At 35.8% G+C, this 20,047-nt stretch overlaps 2 protein-coding genes across 4 annotated transcripts; both read left to right on the top strand.

Moving 5' to 3' along the window:
• Positions 1-32: 32 nt before the first annotated feature.
• Positions 33-5,768, top strand: LOC106140172 (probable RNA helicase armi). Of its 3 annotated transcripts, none has more exons than XM_013341730.2 (7): positions 33-200; positions 602-659; positions 766-1,157; positions 1,349-1,770; positions 2,260-2,412; positions 2,695-4,971; positions 5,388-5,768. In XM_013341730.2, exons 3-7 carry the CDS (start codon positions 971-973, stop codon positions 5,736-5,738), a joined length of 3,390 nt encoding a protein of 1,129 aa, XP_013197184.2. In that variant the 5' UTR covers positions 33-200; positions 602-659; positions 766-970; the 3' UTR covers positions 5,739-5,768. The 3 variants fall into 3 exon arrangements, with proteins under 3 accessions (XP_013197184.2, XP_060806311.1, XP_060806307.1); XM_060950328.1 differs by having other exon boundaries at positions 43-149; XM_060950324.1 differs by having other exon boundaries at positions 46-183.
• Positions 5,769-6,423: 655 nt separating this feature from the next.
• Positions 6,424-19,883, top strand: LOC106140144 (protein hook). Its single transcript, XM_013341690.2, has 16 exons — positions 6,424-6,692; positions 7,143-7,295; positions 7,836-7,952; positions 8,851-8,945; positions 10,032-10,151; positions 12,191-12,326; positions 12,680-12,831; positions 13,008-13,145; positions 13,615-13,728; positions 14,055-14,235; positions 14,641-14,771; positions 15,226-15,370; positions 15,568-15,741; positions 16,013-16,115; positions 16,398-16,514; positions 17,018-19,883. Exons 1-16 carry the CDS (start codon positions 6,605-6,607, stop codon positions 17,115-17,117), a joined length of 2,064 nt encoding a protein of 687 aa, XP_013197144.2. The 5' UTR covers positions 6,424-6,604; the 3' UTR covers positions 17,118-19,883.
• The last annotated feature ends 164 nt before the right edge of the window (positions 19,884-20,047 follow it).

Here is a 20,047-nt window from a genome sequence, read left to right as displayed (position 1 = left end):
TGTCATGCAGTCATTTCATTCAGTTATGTCATTTGCAAAGTCATTTGTAACGTTCGTATCGTAACCATGAAAATATGTATATTTTATTATTACATTTTATTCATCTGTGATTAACTGTTTCATTGTATTTTATAATCTTAGTTCAGTAGGTAAATACCTTACCTGCCCTTGTATAATTTGCAGGTACCATCTGTTTGCAGGTAATAAGCTTTGTGATTAGTACTAGTATTAGTACGTAGTACGAACATTATTAATAAAATAAACAAATAGCAAATGGCAGAGAGAGGCAACGGGTGAACTCTCGCGCGAGGAGCTTTCTTGTCGTCCAAACTTAAATAATATTGTTTTTAGTAAAAAAAATACTTTGTTTTAATTAAGTTATTAGTATAATTTAGAAATTGTAATAGTCATATTTTGTCTACTTTATTAATATAACATTATTAACTAACCTACTCAGTTTGGGTTCAGAAGAGAAAAAAAGATTCATTTCACTTAAATATTTTTTTGGAAAAAGGATAATTCTCTTCTCTTTGAAATAACTAATATGTGGATAAACTTCTTTGTAGTTCTAATAAATCTTTAAACTTGTTTTTTTTTACAGGGTAATGTCTACCTCAAGCAATATTTCGCAGTCTGTCTCAGAACCTGAAACACCACAGGTAATGAAAGTTGTTTCTTATAAATATTTGCCAGTTTTCTTGTACCAACAATTTTTTTTAACTGCTTTAAACTTTCACATTAATTATTGATAATTTATTTTTACAGAGCACAAATCAAAGTAGAATTCAAAATTTTGATCAATCATTGAATCATGTGGAACTTGGCCACAGCATTGAGCAGTCCTTGAAGAGTGCTCAAAAAGAGGTGCACCAAAAGAGAATTCAGTTTCTAAGAAAAGAACTTGACTATTTGAAATCTACTGAATGGAAGTTTGAGTTTGATAAGGGATTTCTCCAGTAAATGTGTCAAAATGATTTCATATTTTTTATCATTCTTTAGTAACTGGTTTTCTAAAAATGTGGATGATGATGACGATGATAAAGAAAACTTTCTTGCTGAAGAGCTGCTAGATTTAGAAGTGACAGAACCAACCAGTTATGAATTGGAACCAGTACAACCTGAAATACCAAGAGGCTCTGTATGTTTTAAAAAGACAGGCAAGTGAAGTAAAAATAATTTATTTTTTTAATTTTTGGGGCTAAACATAACATACCTGAGTATATAGGTATATACCTATTGTATCTGTAGTTATTTCCATTATTTTTAGATTAATATTTAATTAACAACAATTGATTAGTTTATTTTGAAGTTTGATTGTGATTTAAGTTAATATTCATACTATTTTCAGGTATAGTAACAGTCATTGAAGAAGATCGGTATATCCTAATAGATGGTATTCTTTATTACGACCTTTCAACTTGCTGCATCAATTTGAAAGTGAAAGACAAAGTTTTGTATCTTGCCTATAAAGATTCTAATGACTCTATAATAGTTGTAAGGATCCTGGAAAACCAGGGCATATGCTGGGAGGATGAAAAAGAGTTTGAAAAAGAAGGAGATAGTTTTCAAGTTATAGAACACACACTGGTAGGAGAAGTGGATGACAGGGAAGATCGGTTTGTTATAATAAAAGGCAATGAATATGACAGATTGAAATTCAACCTGGACAATGTGGAAGGGACTATTGTGCCAGTGAAAGGGGACTGGTTAGAGTTAAAATGCAAAGTGCAGTATGATGAAAATCATCCAACTGACATTTCAGCTGCTCAGGTTAGTTGCAATTAGTAGAGAAATGCATGAAGCATAATATTCAATGGCTTATAAATAATTTTCTTTTGACAAAGAAAAGACCAATGCTGGAAAAGTTTAGTTTCTTCAGTGATAGATTTTTTAGGGCGAAGTATCAGCAACCTTTTAGGGAGTATGACCCTTTTGAGGAGGGTTTGATTCTGATCTTTAAAGGGATTCTGTGTGCTATTGAAGAGTGTTCTGTTCTGTTCTCTAGCCTCGGGAGGGTTCAGTGCTTAGTAAGTTTGAGCTTGTAGCTTTTTGAAATAAACTTATATATCAGAAATAATTGAAATTTGATTGATTGAAATGTAAAATGACGTGAAAATGTGCTTGCAATGGCCTATTTTCTGAATAAATTTTATTTTGTTTGGGCTACCTAGTCCTTTGCCCCTTGTTCTTTGGCTGCAGAGGTAAACAAGTTTTATATACCATTCATCTACCGGCTCTTTGAATCTGTATTTTTTTCAGGTATTGCAAGTTACATCATTCAAACCATTGAGAACTAAAATTAAGACTGCAACTATATCAAATTGGTTTGGTGAATACGGCAGCTGTGATCGTCAGATTTACTTCGACAAACAATCTTTACAAAATGGTGTTACGCCAACAGTTGGTACTAAGGTCTGTGATCCATACCATTATAAAATTGTAACTGACTGATGACCCTACTTAAATGAAATTGCCACATAAAGGATACCTATGGGGGATCGATAATGTATATGATACCTCCAAGGTAGAATTTCTTTAATTCAGATTGACATTGGCCTGTTAGGGTCACAGATTTGGTATCCGATTACAATACAAAAAAAAAATGTATATTTTTACACCATTAAGCAAAAAATTAAGCACATTCAATTTTATGCATTTTAAAAGTTGTAATTTCAGTCTATATGATAATTTCAGGTTATTGTTGAAGCCATTGAAAGTATCCAAGGAACGTGTACATGGAGGGCTATAAAAGTGGTTATTCTTGATAATGGAGCTCCTGTTAATGAAAATACTACAGTCGGTGATGACTATGAGGAAACTAGCAGTGTAGAAAGTGAAAAAAATTTAGAAGTGACAAAATCAATAAAATTTGATAATGTTAGTATCCAACAAACAGCTGTCCTCCAAATAAATATTACAAATAAAAGCAATGACACTCACATTTTGAATAAATGGATTATGCTTAGTAGAAAACGTGATTCGCAAGTTGACATCGAGCCGTTCTTAAGTCGGCCTAGAAAGATTTTTCCACAGGATACATTTTCTCTCAATGTAACTTGTAAACCAAAATTTTTAGGAAGTACCACAGAATGTTTGGTACTTTCATTCAAAGGGTTTCAAATTAAACGATTTATTGACATGAACATTGTCGATAAAACTAATTCAAATGGCATTAGAAATGATATACTTTACAAGTCGGAAAGTGAAAAAATAGGAATTATGCGGAAGATAAGAAATAATGGAACTATGACAATAATACCAGGTGTGAGGCCCGTGAAGCCACCAGCCTTTATACCAGTCAAACTTGGCATGTTTCCTATACCAGACAAAGTGTGGTCAGCTGTGCTAGGTGATTCAGAACAAACAATATATGGATCTGACTTTCATAATATTTTGGATAGAATTGAGACTTATTTACCATGCCTAATTCAAGATTTAAATATTAATAACTATATTGACAAATGGCATACATTGTTATATATGGAAGAAATACAGGCAAATATAAGTATGAGGGCATATGATACGCCCAAAGCCTTCTTGATACGATGCCAGGAATATCTTTGTCTTGAAATAAAAGGTCTGGCAGAGAGGAGACCTTCACTTATAAAAGGTGATCGAGTGATCGTTAAAGATATCTGGAGTGACAGTGCCCCACAATACGAAGGGTTCATTCATGCTATCAAAAATGATATGGTTCTTATTCAGTTTAACCGACATTTTCATGAGACATACTCTGGGAGTGATGTTTCAATAGAATTTCACTTCACCCGGACTATGTATAGAAGAGCACATCAAGCAGTAAATCTAGCTATATCTAATTTGGGGCCCGATATTCTTTTCCCACGTCGACTTACATCTCGCAGTCATCAAGTACCATCTGAACATATGCAAAACATTAAATGGTTTAACAATAGTATAAATTCAGGCCAAAAATCTGCTATTACTAACATTTTAATTGGAGAATGTCGCCCACTACCATATTGTATATTTGGGCCCCCTGGTACGGGTAAAACTATTACAGTTGTAGAGACTATTTTACAAATACTAACTCTAATGCCAGACAGCCGAATTTTAGTAGCAACTCCATCTAATAGTGCTGCAAATTTATTGATGGAAAGACTTATTAAATATAGGGATGTAGTTCCCAATTCCATAATAAGACTGATAGCCAGTTATTTGGTAGATTCAGATAACATTCCAGACATAATTAAACCATTTTGTGCAACAATGGACATCGCAGCGAAAGATTCTTCGAAACCAAAACATGTAGTGAAAGATGGGATAAATCTCAACTGTCAATCTTCGTATATAGGAAGACATCGGGTTACGATCGGCACTTGTAACTGTCTCGGCGCTCTAGCGCAGATGGGTTTGCCTAAGGGTCACTTCAGTCACATTATCATTGATGAAGCAGGTCAGGCCACTGAGCCAGAAATAATGATACCACTGACGTTTCTAGATAAAGATAATGGGCAAGTTATTCTTGCTGGTGATCCTATGCAACTGGGACCAGTGATAATGTCAAAATATTGTCAAAATTACGGCATGGATGAGTCTTATCTTTCACGATTGCTTGACACCTATCCTTACCAAAAGGATTATGCTGCATACGCCGATGGCTACGATTATCGACTGGTCACAAAATTAAATGACAATTACAGGTCATTGGAGACAGTTTTATCATTGCCTAGTGAATTGTTTTACGATTCAACTCTCGTTGCTAAGATTGATCAAAACCAGCCATGGTTAAAGAAGCTTCAAAATGATATTTCAGAAATTCTAGATCTACCAAACGCAAATACTGGAGGTATCTATGTGCATGGTATTAGGGGCGAGAATTACAGAGCAGAAGACAGTCCTTCCTGGTATAATCCACATGAAGCATCAATGGTGGCACTTACCACATGTAAATTGTTTAAGAACAAAATCAATGCTGATGACATTGGCATAATAACACCTTATATAGCTCAGGTAATTGAACAAACGTGAATATTTATTGTTTGAATTTAATCCTAATTTATTTACTTTTGTGATTTATAGATACGTAAATACGTCTGTATCCCTTGCGGGGAAGACAGAGTTAACAGTTTCGAAATAACAAAGGCCACATTCAGCTGTATGGTTTCATGATGGAATTGTGATTCAAATAGTGACAGGTTGCTAACCCATCGCTTACCCAAGGATTCCCAAGTTTATAAGCGTATTCCTTAGTCGTCTTTTACGACATCCATGGGAAACATATGGAGTGTTTCTATTCTAAAGTACTGGACACCACAGCACTTTTTGTTAATATTTAAATGTCTAACATTATTTAACTGTGACCAACTATGGTTGTGTAAACAGTTGAAAACACATAGTATTTGTGCAATATTTTTATTTATTTCCAGATAAGACATTTAAGACTGCTGTTTGAAGCTATGGGTCTACCACAACCAAAGATTGGGACTGTTGAAGAGTTCCAAGGACAAGAGAGGCCAATTATACTTATATCAACTGTGCGGGCATCTGCTTCTCACCTTGCTGAAGATCATAAGCATGTATTGGGTTTTGTGAAGAACCCTAAAAGGTTAAATGTAGCTTTAACAAGAGCTCAAGTAGCAGTTTTGTTATTCTGTGACCCACATCTTCTAAGTAGGGATCAATTGTGGCGGAATGTTATCCAACGAGCTGTAAAAGAAGATAAATATGTAGGCTGTAATCTACCCAGTGCCGTGTTTGATGATCAAGAGAGATTTTAAGTTTAGGGTATCTAATAAAATCTTTTAATAAATCTGTTTTTATTCTACCTATGATAACAATCCCAGTCCCAACTATAGTCCGTGATATGATGAAATTAAAATTTTAATCATACGTTTAAGCATTCACTCTTAATTTTTTGCCCAAAATAAAGGCAAAAATATTAACACCAAACAGCCTTTCGGGCTGTTTCGGTTAGCATATAAAAATAAGTAGGGTGTTAAAGATATTAAGAGAAAGGTGACTTTAAGTCGTTAAAATTCTGACGTTAGTTCCAGTTATGTACATTCTCAAATTTGGTAAGGAGCCGGGGTGCGCCTTATGACTATGATCTTGGGTTGGGTAAGTTAATCTTTGGTTCAAGGTCCGATTTTTACATGAAGCAAAAGACAGAATACATGTGAATTAATCGAATTTTTGTTAATACGGATACTCTTCGTGCGAGAGTCAGACTCGCACTTGTATAAATATTTACGTTGAAATATAATACAGTTGCGACTATGTTTCCACTCACCAGCCCACTGAGGATGAATACAAAGTACTCTGTGCACCGAGATTTACATTTTAACCGACTTCAAAAAGGAATGTTCTTTTTACAAAACCGTACACGAAGATAGCTTTGCTTTATTTTTGTCACACTGTCAGTTGTCAAGCTTGACGTTGTCAACTATAATTGTGAATGTAATACGTCATTCAAACGTCATTCTAAAAATCCAAAGATACAAATTGTTTTCTGTAGTATTTACTCTATTTTTATATATAATTGCGCTCAAAAAAATATGTTATATCCGAAATAATAGTGTTCTTGTATCATCAATAAGTAGTCTTGCATCTATTATCGTGGAAAAGTTTATTGAAATTTTCAAGAATGGAAGCAAATGGTTCCGTTTTATGCGACAATCTCATCAAGTGGTTGAAAACTCTAAATCTTAATGCAAAACATGGAAATCCATCAGGTAAGCAGTGTGGGTCTCGTTTGATCATTACTACTTCAGTTGGTATTTAAATTAATAATTTAAAATATGAGGTTACTTGGTCACATCTGTATCAAATGTCGACCACTAAGTGGATAATTTCGTCATAGAGCTCTTGTTTTTATTTGATTGAGACATCATTGAGGATTTCATTCGCCTATTGTGTTTCTTAATACAGTAAGATATTCTCCACTGTTGACGGTTATTATTAAATTAGATACTGCTTTGTGGATAACCTTTTTGGTTGTGGTAAAGTGCTTTAAGAATGTAACCTATTCAAGTGAGAGTTGAAATAGGCAATTAAAATATTGGGGCATTGCTATTGCACTATCATCAAGATTAATTAAGTTTATAATAAAATTTAAAATTTTTGGAATAACATGATGAATTTAGCTAATTTTAATGAAATGTGTATTAATTAATTTTTTTCAGAATTATCTGATGGAGTGGCAATTGCGGAGGCAATCTCTCAGATTGCCCCTGAATATTTCACATCAGCATGGAATTCTAAAATAAAAACAGATGTAGGCCATAATTGGAGATTAAAAGTTAGTAACCTGAAGAAAATATTGGAGGGTGTAGTAGGTAAGCTATGTTTATTCTGGTTTATTTCTTTCAATTACAGTATGTGTATGTTATTTGTGTATTGTAAAAACCTAAATAAAAATATAATATGAGCAAGAAGATGTGACAATGGTTCCTTTTTTGCTTAACTTTATTTTACAAGTTTTATGGCAAAATTGGTATTGCTGTTAAAACTGAATCACATGATCATTTTCCTCCATTTCCTTCTCTTGATGAGGTTATTAAAATATTACATTCATTATGATGCTTATATACATATACATTTTATACAAACATTAGTCACAGCTATACAACTTGCGGGAAAGACAGAGCCAACAATCTTGAGAAGACTGAAAGGACCTGTACAGTTAAACGGCTATATGATGGAATTGAGATTTAAAATAGTGACAGGTTGCTAGCTCATTGCTTGCAAAAAGAATTCCAAGTTTATATCCATGGATTGTCTGTTGTTCCATGTCAATATTAATTTGATCATAAATTCTATTCTTAATATGTGATGTATGCACCTAATAAAATTATATACATTTATTTTTGTTTTAGATTATCATCAGGATATTTTAAATTTAAGTCTGCATGAGTTTCCTAGGCCTGATGTGGTGAATATAGCAGAAACAGGTGATCAAACAGACCTTGGCAGACTGCTACAGCTTGTATTGAGTAAGTATGAAGCTTAGCTAGCCAAGCTCTTTTAAGAATACCTACATCTATTGTTAGGTACATTTAATTATAGCTAAATTTCCAAAGGCAATTTCTGTGGGTTTTTGTTTCTGATTGGCTACCATAAGATCATAATATAAGTATTAAAACTAATTTTAAAAATCTTCCTTGTATGTAGGGGATATGAGTAATTTTTCATTGATCTTTTTTTATAAATAAAATATTAGAGAATGTGTCCACTGGCAATTTTAATTAGAAATTCATATTGTCATTATTAGTAAAACTTACATATGCAGTCCTGTGAACAAATGCCAGTTTACATACAACCATCATTCTTAATTAATTCCAAATTAACATTGTATACTACTTACATTTTATGAAATTACTTTGCTTGTTTCTTTTATTAATGAAGCACTTTCACTTGTACCATATAGCCTAAACATTAAACATATTCGAGAGTAATTGGATGCACTCAGATATAATTGCAATGACTTCAAGCTGTAGAGGAAAAAACATGAATATTTTTATGTTCACAAACTTAATTTAGAAAAAGAATTTGAATGGGATATTTAAAATGTTTTGCATTATTTTCTTAATAGCGATTCTTAATAAATGCATAGGTTAATAAAATTAGCTTTTGTTCTCCCGTGGGAATTCCCAGACGAAAAGTAGTCTATTTTACTTGTAAAAATTTATCAGTCTCTTTGCTAAATAAAATAAAAATCGGTTTAGTTGCTTTTACATTCGTGATAACAAACAAAAATCTTTCCTCTTTATAAGTTAAGTCTTGGATTTAAGATTTTGTATACCAAGGTTAAATATGATCGCTTCTGTTAATATCTTTAGATTGTAGATTGATGATAATTGTGTATATCCATGTTTTATGTTTGATATACAGGTTGTGCAGTAAATTGCAACAAAAAAGAAGAGTACATAACTCGCATTATGGAAATGGAGCTGTCGTGTCAGCGTTCCATTATGCAGGCGATACAAGTAAGTTATAGGTATCTGATTAGTATTCATATCTCTTTCGTGGTATTCCTCATATGGAGATGCTATTCAATACACAGAGTTCGATTTCAAGTATATGACTTAGATAAAAATAATTGTTTATCAATACATAGCTAGAGATACAACGAATATTCGTCAATTATTCGGTATTTAGCCTATTCGGCCATATTTTCAAGTATCCGGTATCTTATCGGCAGTATCTTGATCAAATTAAGGATGTCCTGGTAAAGGGTCAGGTCAAAAGTATCCGAAACTATAAGTATTTATTAAAGAAACCACAAAATCAGTAATTATAGTCTAATTAAAGGCTAAATTATGCATGTTGTGACACGATTTACTAGCAAATGAAACAAACTCCTCCCGCCACGTGATCGCGTCCGTTCCTCGACATGCCGCTGCGGGTAACGCGTGTTTATCTCGCCGAATATTCGGCCAGGGATACGACCGGATATTAGGTACCTATTCGGCGAAATCACCATTCGATGCATCCCCAGTAAATGCAGGTGATTTTTTTCTCTGGTTGTCGGAAGAATAGCTTACTTTCGTGAATCAAAGCCTCTTTTCTTGCCCCGAAAGTTGTAAAAAGTCAGAATAGATCTTTAGTTATTTGTGTCAAATAATTTTTTTTGGCTCTGCAACTCCATCAGCTGAGTAGTGGTTAAAAAAGATAACATTACAATTTTCCATTATATTTTTTTACCTGCATATCTTGGTATTAACATGCACACGAAGAAACTTTTTCCAAACTATATCATAAATCTTTAATCTCCAATCGACCATCCGTCACTAATTAATTGTGTAATATATAATTTAGTTCAGTCGACAGCGTTTTCATGCACCGCTCATAATGGCTACACGTATGGGCGCGACGTTACAAATGCTCATTGCAAAAATGAAGCATTCAGTCTTACTTAACTTCACTTTCGAAGTTGCATGCTCGTTACTTGCCGTTTTAAACAGAAATACACATATATATTTTAATAACCTTGTATAACGATTTATGTTTTGAGTTAGTTGTAGTTTGAAGTGCGTTAGTTTTGGTTGTGTGATAAAATATTTTGTTTAAAGGAATTGGAGACATTGACTTTGGGTGTGAATCGAGGGAGTATAGCCTTGGAAGGCGGCGGTGACCATTCGGATGATATGAAAGAAGCGCTCGCGCAGAAATGCCATGAACTTGATACTAAGGTATGTTATAATTATTGAATTTAATATTTTGTGTGAGTTATAATGTTTGATTATGTTCTTACTTTGAATGTTTTAAGTTAATTGTTTCAAGCAATATTTGTGAGTGAGTGAATTTATATATTCTTTATGGATCAATAAATATCTTTAAACTGATTTTGATAAAATGATCACCTTTACAATCGCTAGTCTATTATGTATTGTACAAAGTTAGCAATAAACCTAAAACAAGATTTCATGGTTTTTGTCACTATTTGTGAAATAGCTGAATGTTTTATTCTACTGTTGGCTCTGTCTTCTCCGTTAGGGATTCAAACGTGATTCTATGTATATATTTATTTATTAAGTAAATAATCAAGTACTTAAATTATATTTAGTCCATTTTTACCTATGTATATTTTTTTTGGTACCTATGTATATTATTATATACTATTAAACTGTTCGAATGCCGACGCTGTCATGTTTTAAAGCAAGTTGTTGCTCTAATATGTAAATAGATTTAATCTATTATTCGCCGGGCTCCTCTTCGAATAGTTGCGAGCGTAACCGGGACTAACGCCAAGAGGATGCGAATCTATTATGTGGCACAACATGAATGACAGGCACAGTCCATAGTCATATGTATCAATGTCAAGTTAACTGGGGGGCCTTTTAGATTGTTATCATTATAGATCAACCTTGTTATTTCTTTCGCGGCCTATACACCGATCACTACAATACATTGTTATTAGATCACTTTTTATTTTCGTTTTGTACCTCGCGAGTAAATAGTATTTAATATATTGTACGTGTACTTAGATTATTTCATTTCGCATTAGTACATACATTGCTTCTATGTATATGTGACAGCCGCTTCTTCTACACATGCGCTTTGGAAGCGGTAGTAGATATGATTACATTTATGTGACGTCAATAAGTGGATACCTTTTATCTATACTATACTATTTTGAAAATACATCTATTCTAATCTCTTCCCGTGCAGATCATAAAAGTCAATGAAGGGAAAGGCTCATATACTAAGGATTTTTCTTTTAGGCGATGTGCTACCAACCTTTCAATATTTGAATCTAAACCGATATCAGAATATAGAAATCCGATATGTGTCCTAATTATAATCTAAATAAATATATATCTGTCATGGTTGTGAATTGTTTCCAATTTACAGAAATAATAATCACTAAGTACTGGAATTTATCTCGAGCTGTGGTCATGCACGTTAAGCATCAGTTATGCTCTACATCTTATGGGTCATTTGAAGATTATGGTTATGACGCCTCTCAGTAAAGGTAGCTTTATAAAGCATGCGATAATAACTCTCGCGTATTAGTAAACAATGTTCTCTGACTATTGCCTTTCATTAATTGTAACGCGAAGATTTTTATCCAAGTTTTAATAATTTTTTTTAATAATATTGCGTACACAATAAATACAAACCTTGATACCAATTATTTTAACGCAGCGTATTAATACTTAACAGTTCAGTGGCGAAATTTATCGTTTTCAGCAATTCAACACGCAAACAAATTTGATACACCATTATGGTTATGTACCATTCCATTTAAATAACTGGTCTTATTGTGACACTTTTCACTAACGTTGCTGATTTCGAGTGCGACGAAAAATTTCACAAATTCGAACGCCTATTTTCAGCTGCGATATTTATTTGAACCCCATACTAGTTGCCAAATTCTTAGAGATGATACTCCATCTATCTTCAAATTATTGACCAAATGTGCAGGTCTTAGCTGTACTGGTAATTTGTTCTACGTCGACAGATGAACATCACAATAGGCAAGGCTATATCAATATTTTGTTTTAGATAATGTTCCGTTGGCAGCCGCGTTGTAGCAGTATGTATAGTCGCACAATGCTTATATGGGTAGAGTAATATTAATGTTTCCCAAAGTTAGAACTATTTCAAAATTGATTATCGAAATTTAGAATTGATCTGATTGACTCATCTTGAACTGTTATAAAGAAGCAGCATTGCTGCGCCATCATTTATCAGTTGCGTTAATAGTATTTTTTATATTTTTTAACAGGTAAAAGTATTACAAGAAGAGAAGATGACTCTTCTGAGCGAGGTGGCTCGGCTGACAGCGGCGCATGCGGCCAACGAGAACGTAGAGGACCAAGATTTGGATGACGCGGGCGGCTCGCTGGGACCTGCGCATGCTGGTATGGATGTTATGAAACTAGTTGCTGCATATAAGTTGAAGTTAATGTAGAGTATCACGACAATTTCGGATGTCTGCCATATGTCTTGATGTTGACAATTCTTTGACAGTTTCGTTTTCTTTTTTTAGAATTTCATTTGTAATTTAACGCACCTGTATAAGTTGAGCTTCCCATTGTATTTGTCACACCGAGGCTTTATTTAACTGAAAAACATTTTATCAAATCATATTCGACATAAATAGTTTTATTTTTCGAAGTTTTATATGCACAGTATTGCACAGTTATGAGGGAGATTTTGTTTTTTAATTCGCATTAAATGTTACCTTCAATAAATGTTACGGTGTGAATTCCAGGTACATTACGTTACAGCAACATGCGCGGACAACTGGACGCCCTGAAGGAAGAGTTGGACAAAGTGGAGTTGCAAAGAGACGACCAGCGGGCGCGGGCCGACGCGCTGGAAAGGGAATTGGCGCTGCTGAAACTGAGGAACGAAGAGCTGCAGGTGAGATTTATCGTCGGAGATGATATACGAGCACATTGCACATACTGTGAGGAAAATAATAGTGAAGTAACATTGAATATTGAAGCTAATTGATGTTATTTATAAATACTACACGTATTAAACGGGCACGTAACGTAGCTCTATTTTATCTCGGATGTTATAATATAAATTTTCAGATAGCGGCGTCAGAGAACGTGGTGCTAAAAGATGAAGTGGACGCGTTACGAGAGACTGCAGCCAAGGCGGCCGCGCTCGAGGCCACGGTCGCCTCCTACAAGAAGCGGATGGAGGAACACGTCGACCTCCGAAGACAGGTGATGTCATAAACAGTTACAGTATTATTACTTCTATTATCTCATTTATTTCATTAATAAGTAAGTCTAAGTAACTTAACGTCTAATAGTTATTAAGTAGATCCTAGACATGCCATTTAGTAGCGCGCCATTTGAATCCACGAACTGAAATGTCTGTTATTATGAGCGAGATAGCAGAAGATTTTGTTTTCGGATTTTAAGTTTAATGCGCTTGTGAAAAGGTCGTTATTTTATTAAGTTTGCGTTCGAGTTTTTTGGCCGAGGCGACTATTACAGTGGTAATACTGTCGATATACATCGAGGATTATCAAAATTGACAAAAAGAAAAGTTATTGAAACATTTTGTGTACTGGATGTTAAATTCAATAAAAAATTGAAACTAACGCAAGGGTATAGAATATTGTATTCATTACTTAAAATATCTTTACAAAAAACGGACTTAATGCTAAAAGCATCACATTGGCGACAGGTGAAGCTGCTGGAGCGCGCGAACACGGAGCACGTGCAGCGCGCCATCGAGCACGAGCAGGCCGCCGCGCGCGCGCACACGCTGCGCGCGCAGCTCGACATTTACAAGAAGCAGGTAACACTGGAACGCTAATATATATGCGGTATATTCATAGCACTGGTATTCATATGACAAAGCGGTTTAGTTCTACTTACTACTTGGACAGTTATAGGGTTTAAATATTTGAAGCTTGTAAGCTCATTCTCCTGGTGTTAGTTCCGGTACTTATTCACCTCGACTAGAGAAAAGTCTGGGTCGCTTCTGCGGGGATCATCACGATTTTTTTACACAAAGCGACACCCGCCTGTCTTCCGCAACCTACACAAGGGAACCTAACACAGGTTGACATGGACCAATAGGTAGGTATCATTTTATGAAATCAACATGAAAATAATTTTCAGGTGACGGATTTAAATGAGAAATTGGACGCAGAAATAACGAAGGCCGACAAACTGGAGATAGAAAACAAGAAACTGAGCAGTCGCATTGCGTCCGCGCAGCGAGAGCGGGACACTCTGCTGCAAGAGCGAGACACACTGCGGGAGACAGTGGATGAACTTCGCTGTTCGACGATAACAACTGGTAATGTTGCTGCTTTAATAATACAATTTTTTTTAAAAATAACATAACGCACTGACAAAATTCACGATAAAATTACAGCGCATAAAGATAACGGTGGTTTGCCATAATATAAAATGTATCATCCTGAAGATATTTTGTTCGTTTTATACTTAAAATAGCTTTAACTTTTAGACTTTAAGTATTAGAGAGAGGGGAACAATATATTCTTTCTCCTCACTTTAATTGCGTGTAAGAGAAGTTCTTTAAAGCCTTATTTCAAAAATTTCTAATTACCGCTTAAATTATATATTACCGCGACTTATTATAATTTCGTTTTTTAGAGCTTGATAATTATCTGTCATTAAAAAACGTATTTTGGATCTGTCTGATGTTGGTCTTTTAATATAAATTCGTAAGCTATTTCAGGAGCTAATGAAGGGAACGTATCCAGAGAGTTGTTGCCGAATGATGTAAAAGAGCAGTTGGTCCGCCTCGAACACGAAAACAAATTGTTACGACAGAACCAGGGCGCGCAGGCGGACCAGGCTTCGGTACAGGTACCTACATCTACATTTTTTAAATAAAAAATACCAAATCTTTCCAAGCAATTTATCTTTTGTTTATTTATCTAAATTACTAAGATGTCGAGTTTTAAAGTCGGCAGAAAACTTCGTGATGAAAGATACAGTTTAGTATTTGGGCAAACTGTATTTTTGCTCTACCAATTTAATTATATTTGGAAAAATAGCTCTTTGGTTTAAAAGCCCAACGTGATTTAAGATGACACGTTTGAGTAAATGAAGTCAATCTCAGTTTTGCAGCTAAGATTCCGAGATGTTTAATGTTATAGTTTTACCATCAGTCAGTTCCGTTCGTGGGTTTAAATGGCCTCTGATGTACAAAATATTTTCGCGCTTTACAAAAATAAGACTTCTGTTCAGGTACATCGGTGTAACTTATGACAATGGTACATAGATGAAAAAGTTGTGAATAAAATTGTTTTATTTATAGGCCCTACTGGAAGATTACGCGGCGCGATTAGAAAAGCAGCGCAGCATCAACCGCGAGGCCAATAAGCGTATCATGCAACTCGAGGCTTCACTCGAAGCCCCACATCCAAGGCTCGCCTCCGCCATGGAGGACAACCAAAGAAAATGTGAGCTATGTATATTCGTATTATAAAGCTGTTAAGTAAAGAAAATAATTTACATGTTTGATATTAAGTATCTACCTTTGAGAGCGTCGGTGGTCAAATTAGTATAGTCAATTTATCTATATAAAAAAATCGATAATCGTTGCTACTTAATATTGTATACTGAAAATCGAGCTAATAATAATAAAAAACTTCCACAGCGTTACAAGTAGAAGAATTGCAAGCGGCCCTAGCGGAGGAAAAGCGACGCGCTAGCAAACTTCAAGAAACTTTAGCGGCGAGGGAGGCTGACGTCATCGCGATGGAGGACCGCTACAAGAAGTGTGTGGAGAAGGCCAAGGAGGTCATCAAGAGCCTGGACCCCAGAACCACAGGTAGGTAATTGAAATAAGATCGAGTTTTTATCGAATAGTCGCATCTCTGGATTGGCTCCGCATTGTATGTGGAGCTTCGTACTTTTTAGTGCCACATCCACTGGTGCCACATGTGATTGGCTGGTGGCGTGTAACATTTGAAATGTCACCATAGACTCTTCGTTGCTATTGGCTGACCTCGTCGTATTTCTCGCTGTGGTTGGTTGATGGCGGGTGACGTTTGAGATGTCACCATAGACTGATCATTATAACGAGTTTTAATTTATTCCAGGTCAACAATCGCTGGACACCACACTGGGCTACTCTCGCGCCGGCAACAACAGCGCTAACGCTTCCCGAGCAGACATCACGCCCGCCAACAACAACAGGCACGAGTCAGTATATCGTCTTGTTTGTTTAACGGCTTGAGAAATACTTCGAAAACCGATTAATAGAACAGAATGATCGAGTTGGGAATTACAGAAATAAAAATAATATATTCTTGCACAGCGAATCACTGAAATTCGCTCAGTGAAATGGCGTCAGTTTCCATGAGCGTTTCTTTAAAAACCAAACATCCCTTGATGGAGAGTCGCAAAAGTCTTGTTTAAAGGTTTAGTTGTTAAGCTAGAGAGTTTAAATTAATGAGATAATTTTGAATTGGCCTTATGTCTCAGATGGAGCGGCAGCGGCAGCAGCTCCGAGGGCCGCGTGGGGCACAACGAGCAGCGCCTGCTGGCCGCCGCCTGGTACCAGCTGGGGGCGCGCTGTCACCGCGACGCAGTGGACGCCAGGTCACTGTGCTACATACACTCACTGTACTCACACATACACACAGTACAGGCAGCAGCAGCGCCTGCTGGCCGCCGCCTGGTACCAGCTGGGGGCGCGCTGTCACCGCGACGCAGTGGACGCCAGGTCACTGTGCTACATACACTCACTGTACTCACACATACACACAGTACAGGCAGCAGCAGCGCCTGCTGGCCGCCGCCTGGTACCAGCTGGGGGCGCGCTGTCACCGCGACGCAGTGGACGCCAGGTCACTGTGCTACATACACTCACTGTACTCACACATACACACAGTACAGGCAGCAGCAGCTCTGAAGGCCGCGTGGGGTACAACGAGCAGCACCTGTACACGCAAACATAATATGCATCCAGTTGCCTGAATTTGCAGATAATCATCTACTTCTATTGTACATAACTCAGACAAGGGTTATTGCGGTTCATAGCCGAGGTAAACTTATTAGCATTCTAATAAAATAATTCACATGACAAATGTGTTCTCATCCAGATTCGGGCTGCTATCCGCGGGGCACTCGTTCCTGGCCCGGCAGCGCCGCCAGCCGGCCCGCCGGCCCAACCCCACGTCCGTGTCCGCGCCCGCGCAATGACACACTGTCGTGCACTACGCCAGAGCCACGGGCGAGACTACCATACTGCGCTAAATGGATGTGTGTGAAATCATTTATACTAGTGTACGTGTTCACAGCGTTGACGTTGCGATAACGCTCCTTAACACTAAAGGGGGCCGTTCGACGAATGAATACGCAACCTGTATTGAAGTATACAACTTGGTGTAGAAGCCACGATAAAGCTCTTCCACATCGGCGTAGACGTTCGATGAAAGAATCCACAAACTAAGCGTCGCTTTGTCGCCGAGTCTGAAACTGTTCCCCGACGGACGTTTGTTATATGAACGGTTCGATAGCAGAACCTTTTTTATGAGTCATCGACAAAGTTCATTCTGTCAACGAAGGTGAAAAGCTGAAGAAGAAAAATTGTATCATAGGTCAAACGACTATCTGGCAGAGTTTCAGGCTCATTGCCGCATTTTCTCTGCAGTAGATTAAATGCAGCAGAAAAAACGACGCGATATCACGGCTGCGTTTTAGTTCATTAAACGCCTACGCTGGAAAAACACTTGTGTGAAACCGCTCTAATGGTGACTGTTAAAAATACAGGAATCGAAAGTTATGCTAATGAACTAGTTACTAACTACACACTTACTAAAAGCGGCTGAAGAGATATAATATTGTTATTCCAAAACTGGAAGTTTAATGTTTGTATGTGATGTGTGGATTAAAATAACTTTTAACTTTGCCGGTACTTTGTTGGGTTGGGCATCATCATGATTATAAAATGACTACTCAGTTAATAGCTGAATTATTGTTCATTAAATGAAAAGTCTAACTATACTACATTTCCGTAGTTATTTAATGTGAGAAAGACGAAAATGTATGAAAAACCCGCCTTGCCAAAGATAATTGTTTTATTGTATTATATATTATTTCGTAACAGGTTCTCTTTACGCTTGAAACTAAATAAATAATGGTAAATAACTTTGTTCGATGACGACATCCATTATTTAAACACATTCCAAGCGTAGCCGGGCGGGTTAGTAGTACTATATTTATGTATTTGTAAAATAATTGTGCCTATTAGTACTAATTAGACGGCCGATGTGTCGTAGTGTTGTCTTAATGTCTTATTTTCATTTATATAGGGCCCCGTGCTGCCCCCAGCAAATTAAAAAGTAGTGTCTTTAAAAACTGAACACTTATATCGGTCCCCTGTATAGGGTGCAAGTGGAACAAATAGTTACCGAGCCGATATATTAGAGGTACTATTTATACCATCGTATGTTCCTCGTCCTTATTTTATTTTCTGTATGACGTGTGCTTGTGTAGTTTAGAAATGACCTTGATGCGATTGGCCAAGGTTCACTTTGAAAGCGGCCATTATGATTCGACAGCTTCAAAATATGCATATTTTTCTAAAGCTTTATATCGCGTGCAGTATTGTAAAGTCCCACCAATTTATCGATCTTTGCCAATCGCAACGTATTCATATATTTGAGGCAGTAGTCTCTCGTCAATTTTTACCTATTTATAGTTAATTTTCAGTACATATACACAATGTTAACGTTGTTATAATTGTGCGAGCAATCGAGAGAAAACTCGTCAGCAAGTAGTGACCAGAATTGATATGAATTTTACTTCAGCCCAGGGCAGGGCAGCCAAGGCAGACTCATATTATGTAAATAACTACATCAATAGTGTTGTGCCGCCTCCACATAAACTTTCCTTATTATATTTATAACTCACCAAAATGACTATAGTTTAGCACATACACACATTTGTTTTTAAAGTAGTAATTGTATTTGGCTAGTAGGTATTTTATATCATCACATTTTTTATGTAAACGAGAAAATGTATTTTTCTTTGTGTGTGATTTGTAAACGAAATTATTTATTTAAGTTAGGCTTAATGCTCAACCACGTTCAAAATTAGGTAGAATTAAGTTGTTATCACTGAATAATATGTTAAAGAGAACATAGCTCGCGAACAAATTAACCAGATATGCTTTTATTGCATTATTTATTTCTAATAGACAGTAACCGAAAAGTTACAATAAATATTAATTTTTATATGTTATACGCTCTGCAAGCTAAAGAATATTAATTTAAATTATTTTATTATTAGGTACCATCATCACACTGTACAAAAGCTAAGGTCAAATATTGATAACGCAATACCTCTCCCAGATTTTTAATTACCAGCTACATTGTTTTAAATAAAAAAACATTGCAAGAATTTACAAGTTTTGTGCGAAATCACAAAGCCTTTACAGGTTAATGTACCCATCGCCAAAAGTTTACAATGTAATTATACCTTTATGCATATTTTAATGACCCGAATATATAAAAAACTAAAAATGAAACGACTTGTTCATAAGTTTGGACCTTTTCAACAAGTGTTATATCAACTATAATTGCGACAAATGCATTACACGAGTTGCCCCAAATCTGTATTAGCAATCAAATCAATAGATGATTTTTTAGTTGTTATCTCGCAGTTCTTACAGAAGCGAAACAGCATAATATCAACAAATCACAGCGGAACATTCTTTGCGAACTTAACCTTATTGATCAATGTCTGCACACATTAAATTCGCATCTATGTGAACGCATCCTTATCATGTAACTGCGTTGTGCATAAAGGTATCTGATGACTGCTACTTGTGTGTATAGCATTTGTAAATATGTACCTCCATCCCTTCAATGATTTATCTGGTGCAGTGAAATGTGAATTATTTATACACCCTTATGTTAAGTAAAATGTGATTAATTGTTGATAATGACAATATTGAGTTTTGAGATAAATAATATATATAATTTTCCTAAACTTGCTTTTTATTTAAAATTATCAGAAGTAGTTAACAAGCTGAGTGCATTTTCACGCGCTCTGGGTTTCTGACCTGAAAATGATTAGTAGTTAATTAAAAGACAAAAGTGATTTCACAATGTATTCATATTGAGATC

Source organism: Amyelois transitella, chromosome 3 (assembly GCF_032362555.1).
Source record: "Amyelois transitella isolate CPQ chromosome 3, ilAmyTran1.1, whole genome shotgun sequence".
NCBI classification, from domain to species: domain Eukaryota; kingdom Metazoa; phylum Arthropoda; class Insecta; order Lepidoptera; family Pyralidae; genus Amyelois; species Amyelois transitella.
Note: the sequence above shows the minus strand (reverse complement) of the source record. Positions and strands in the feature narration are given on the sequence as shown.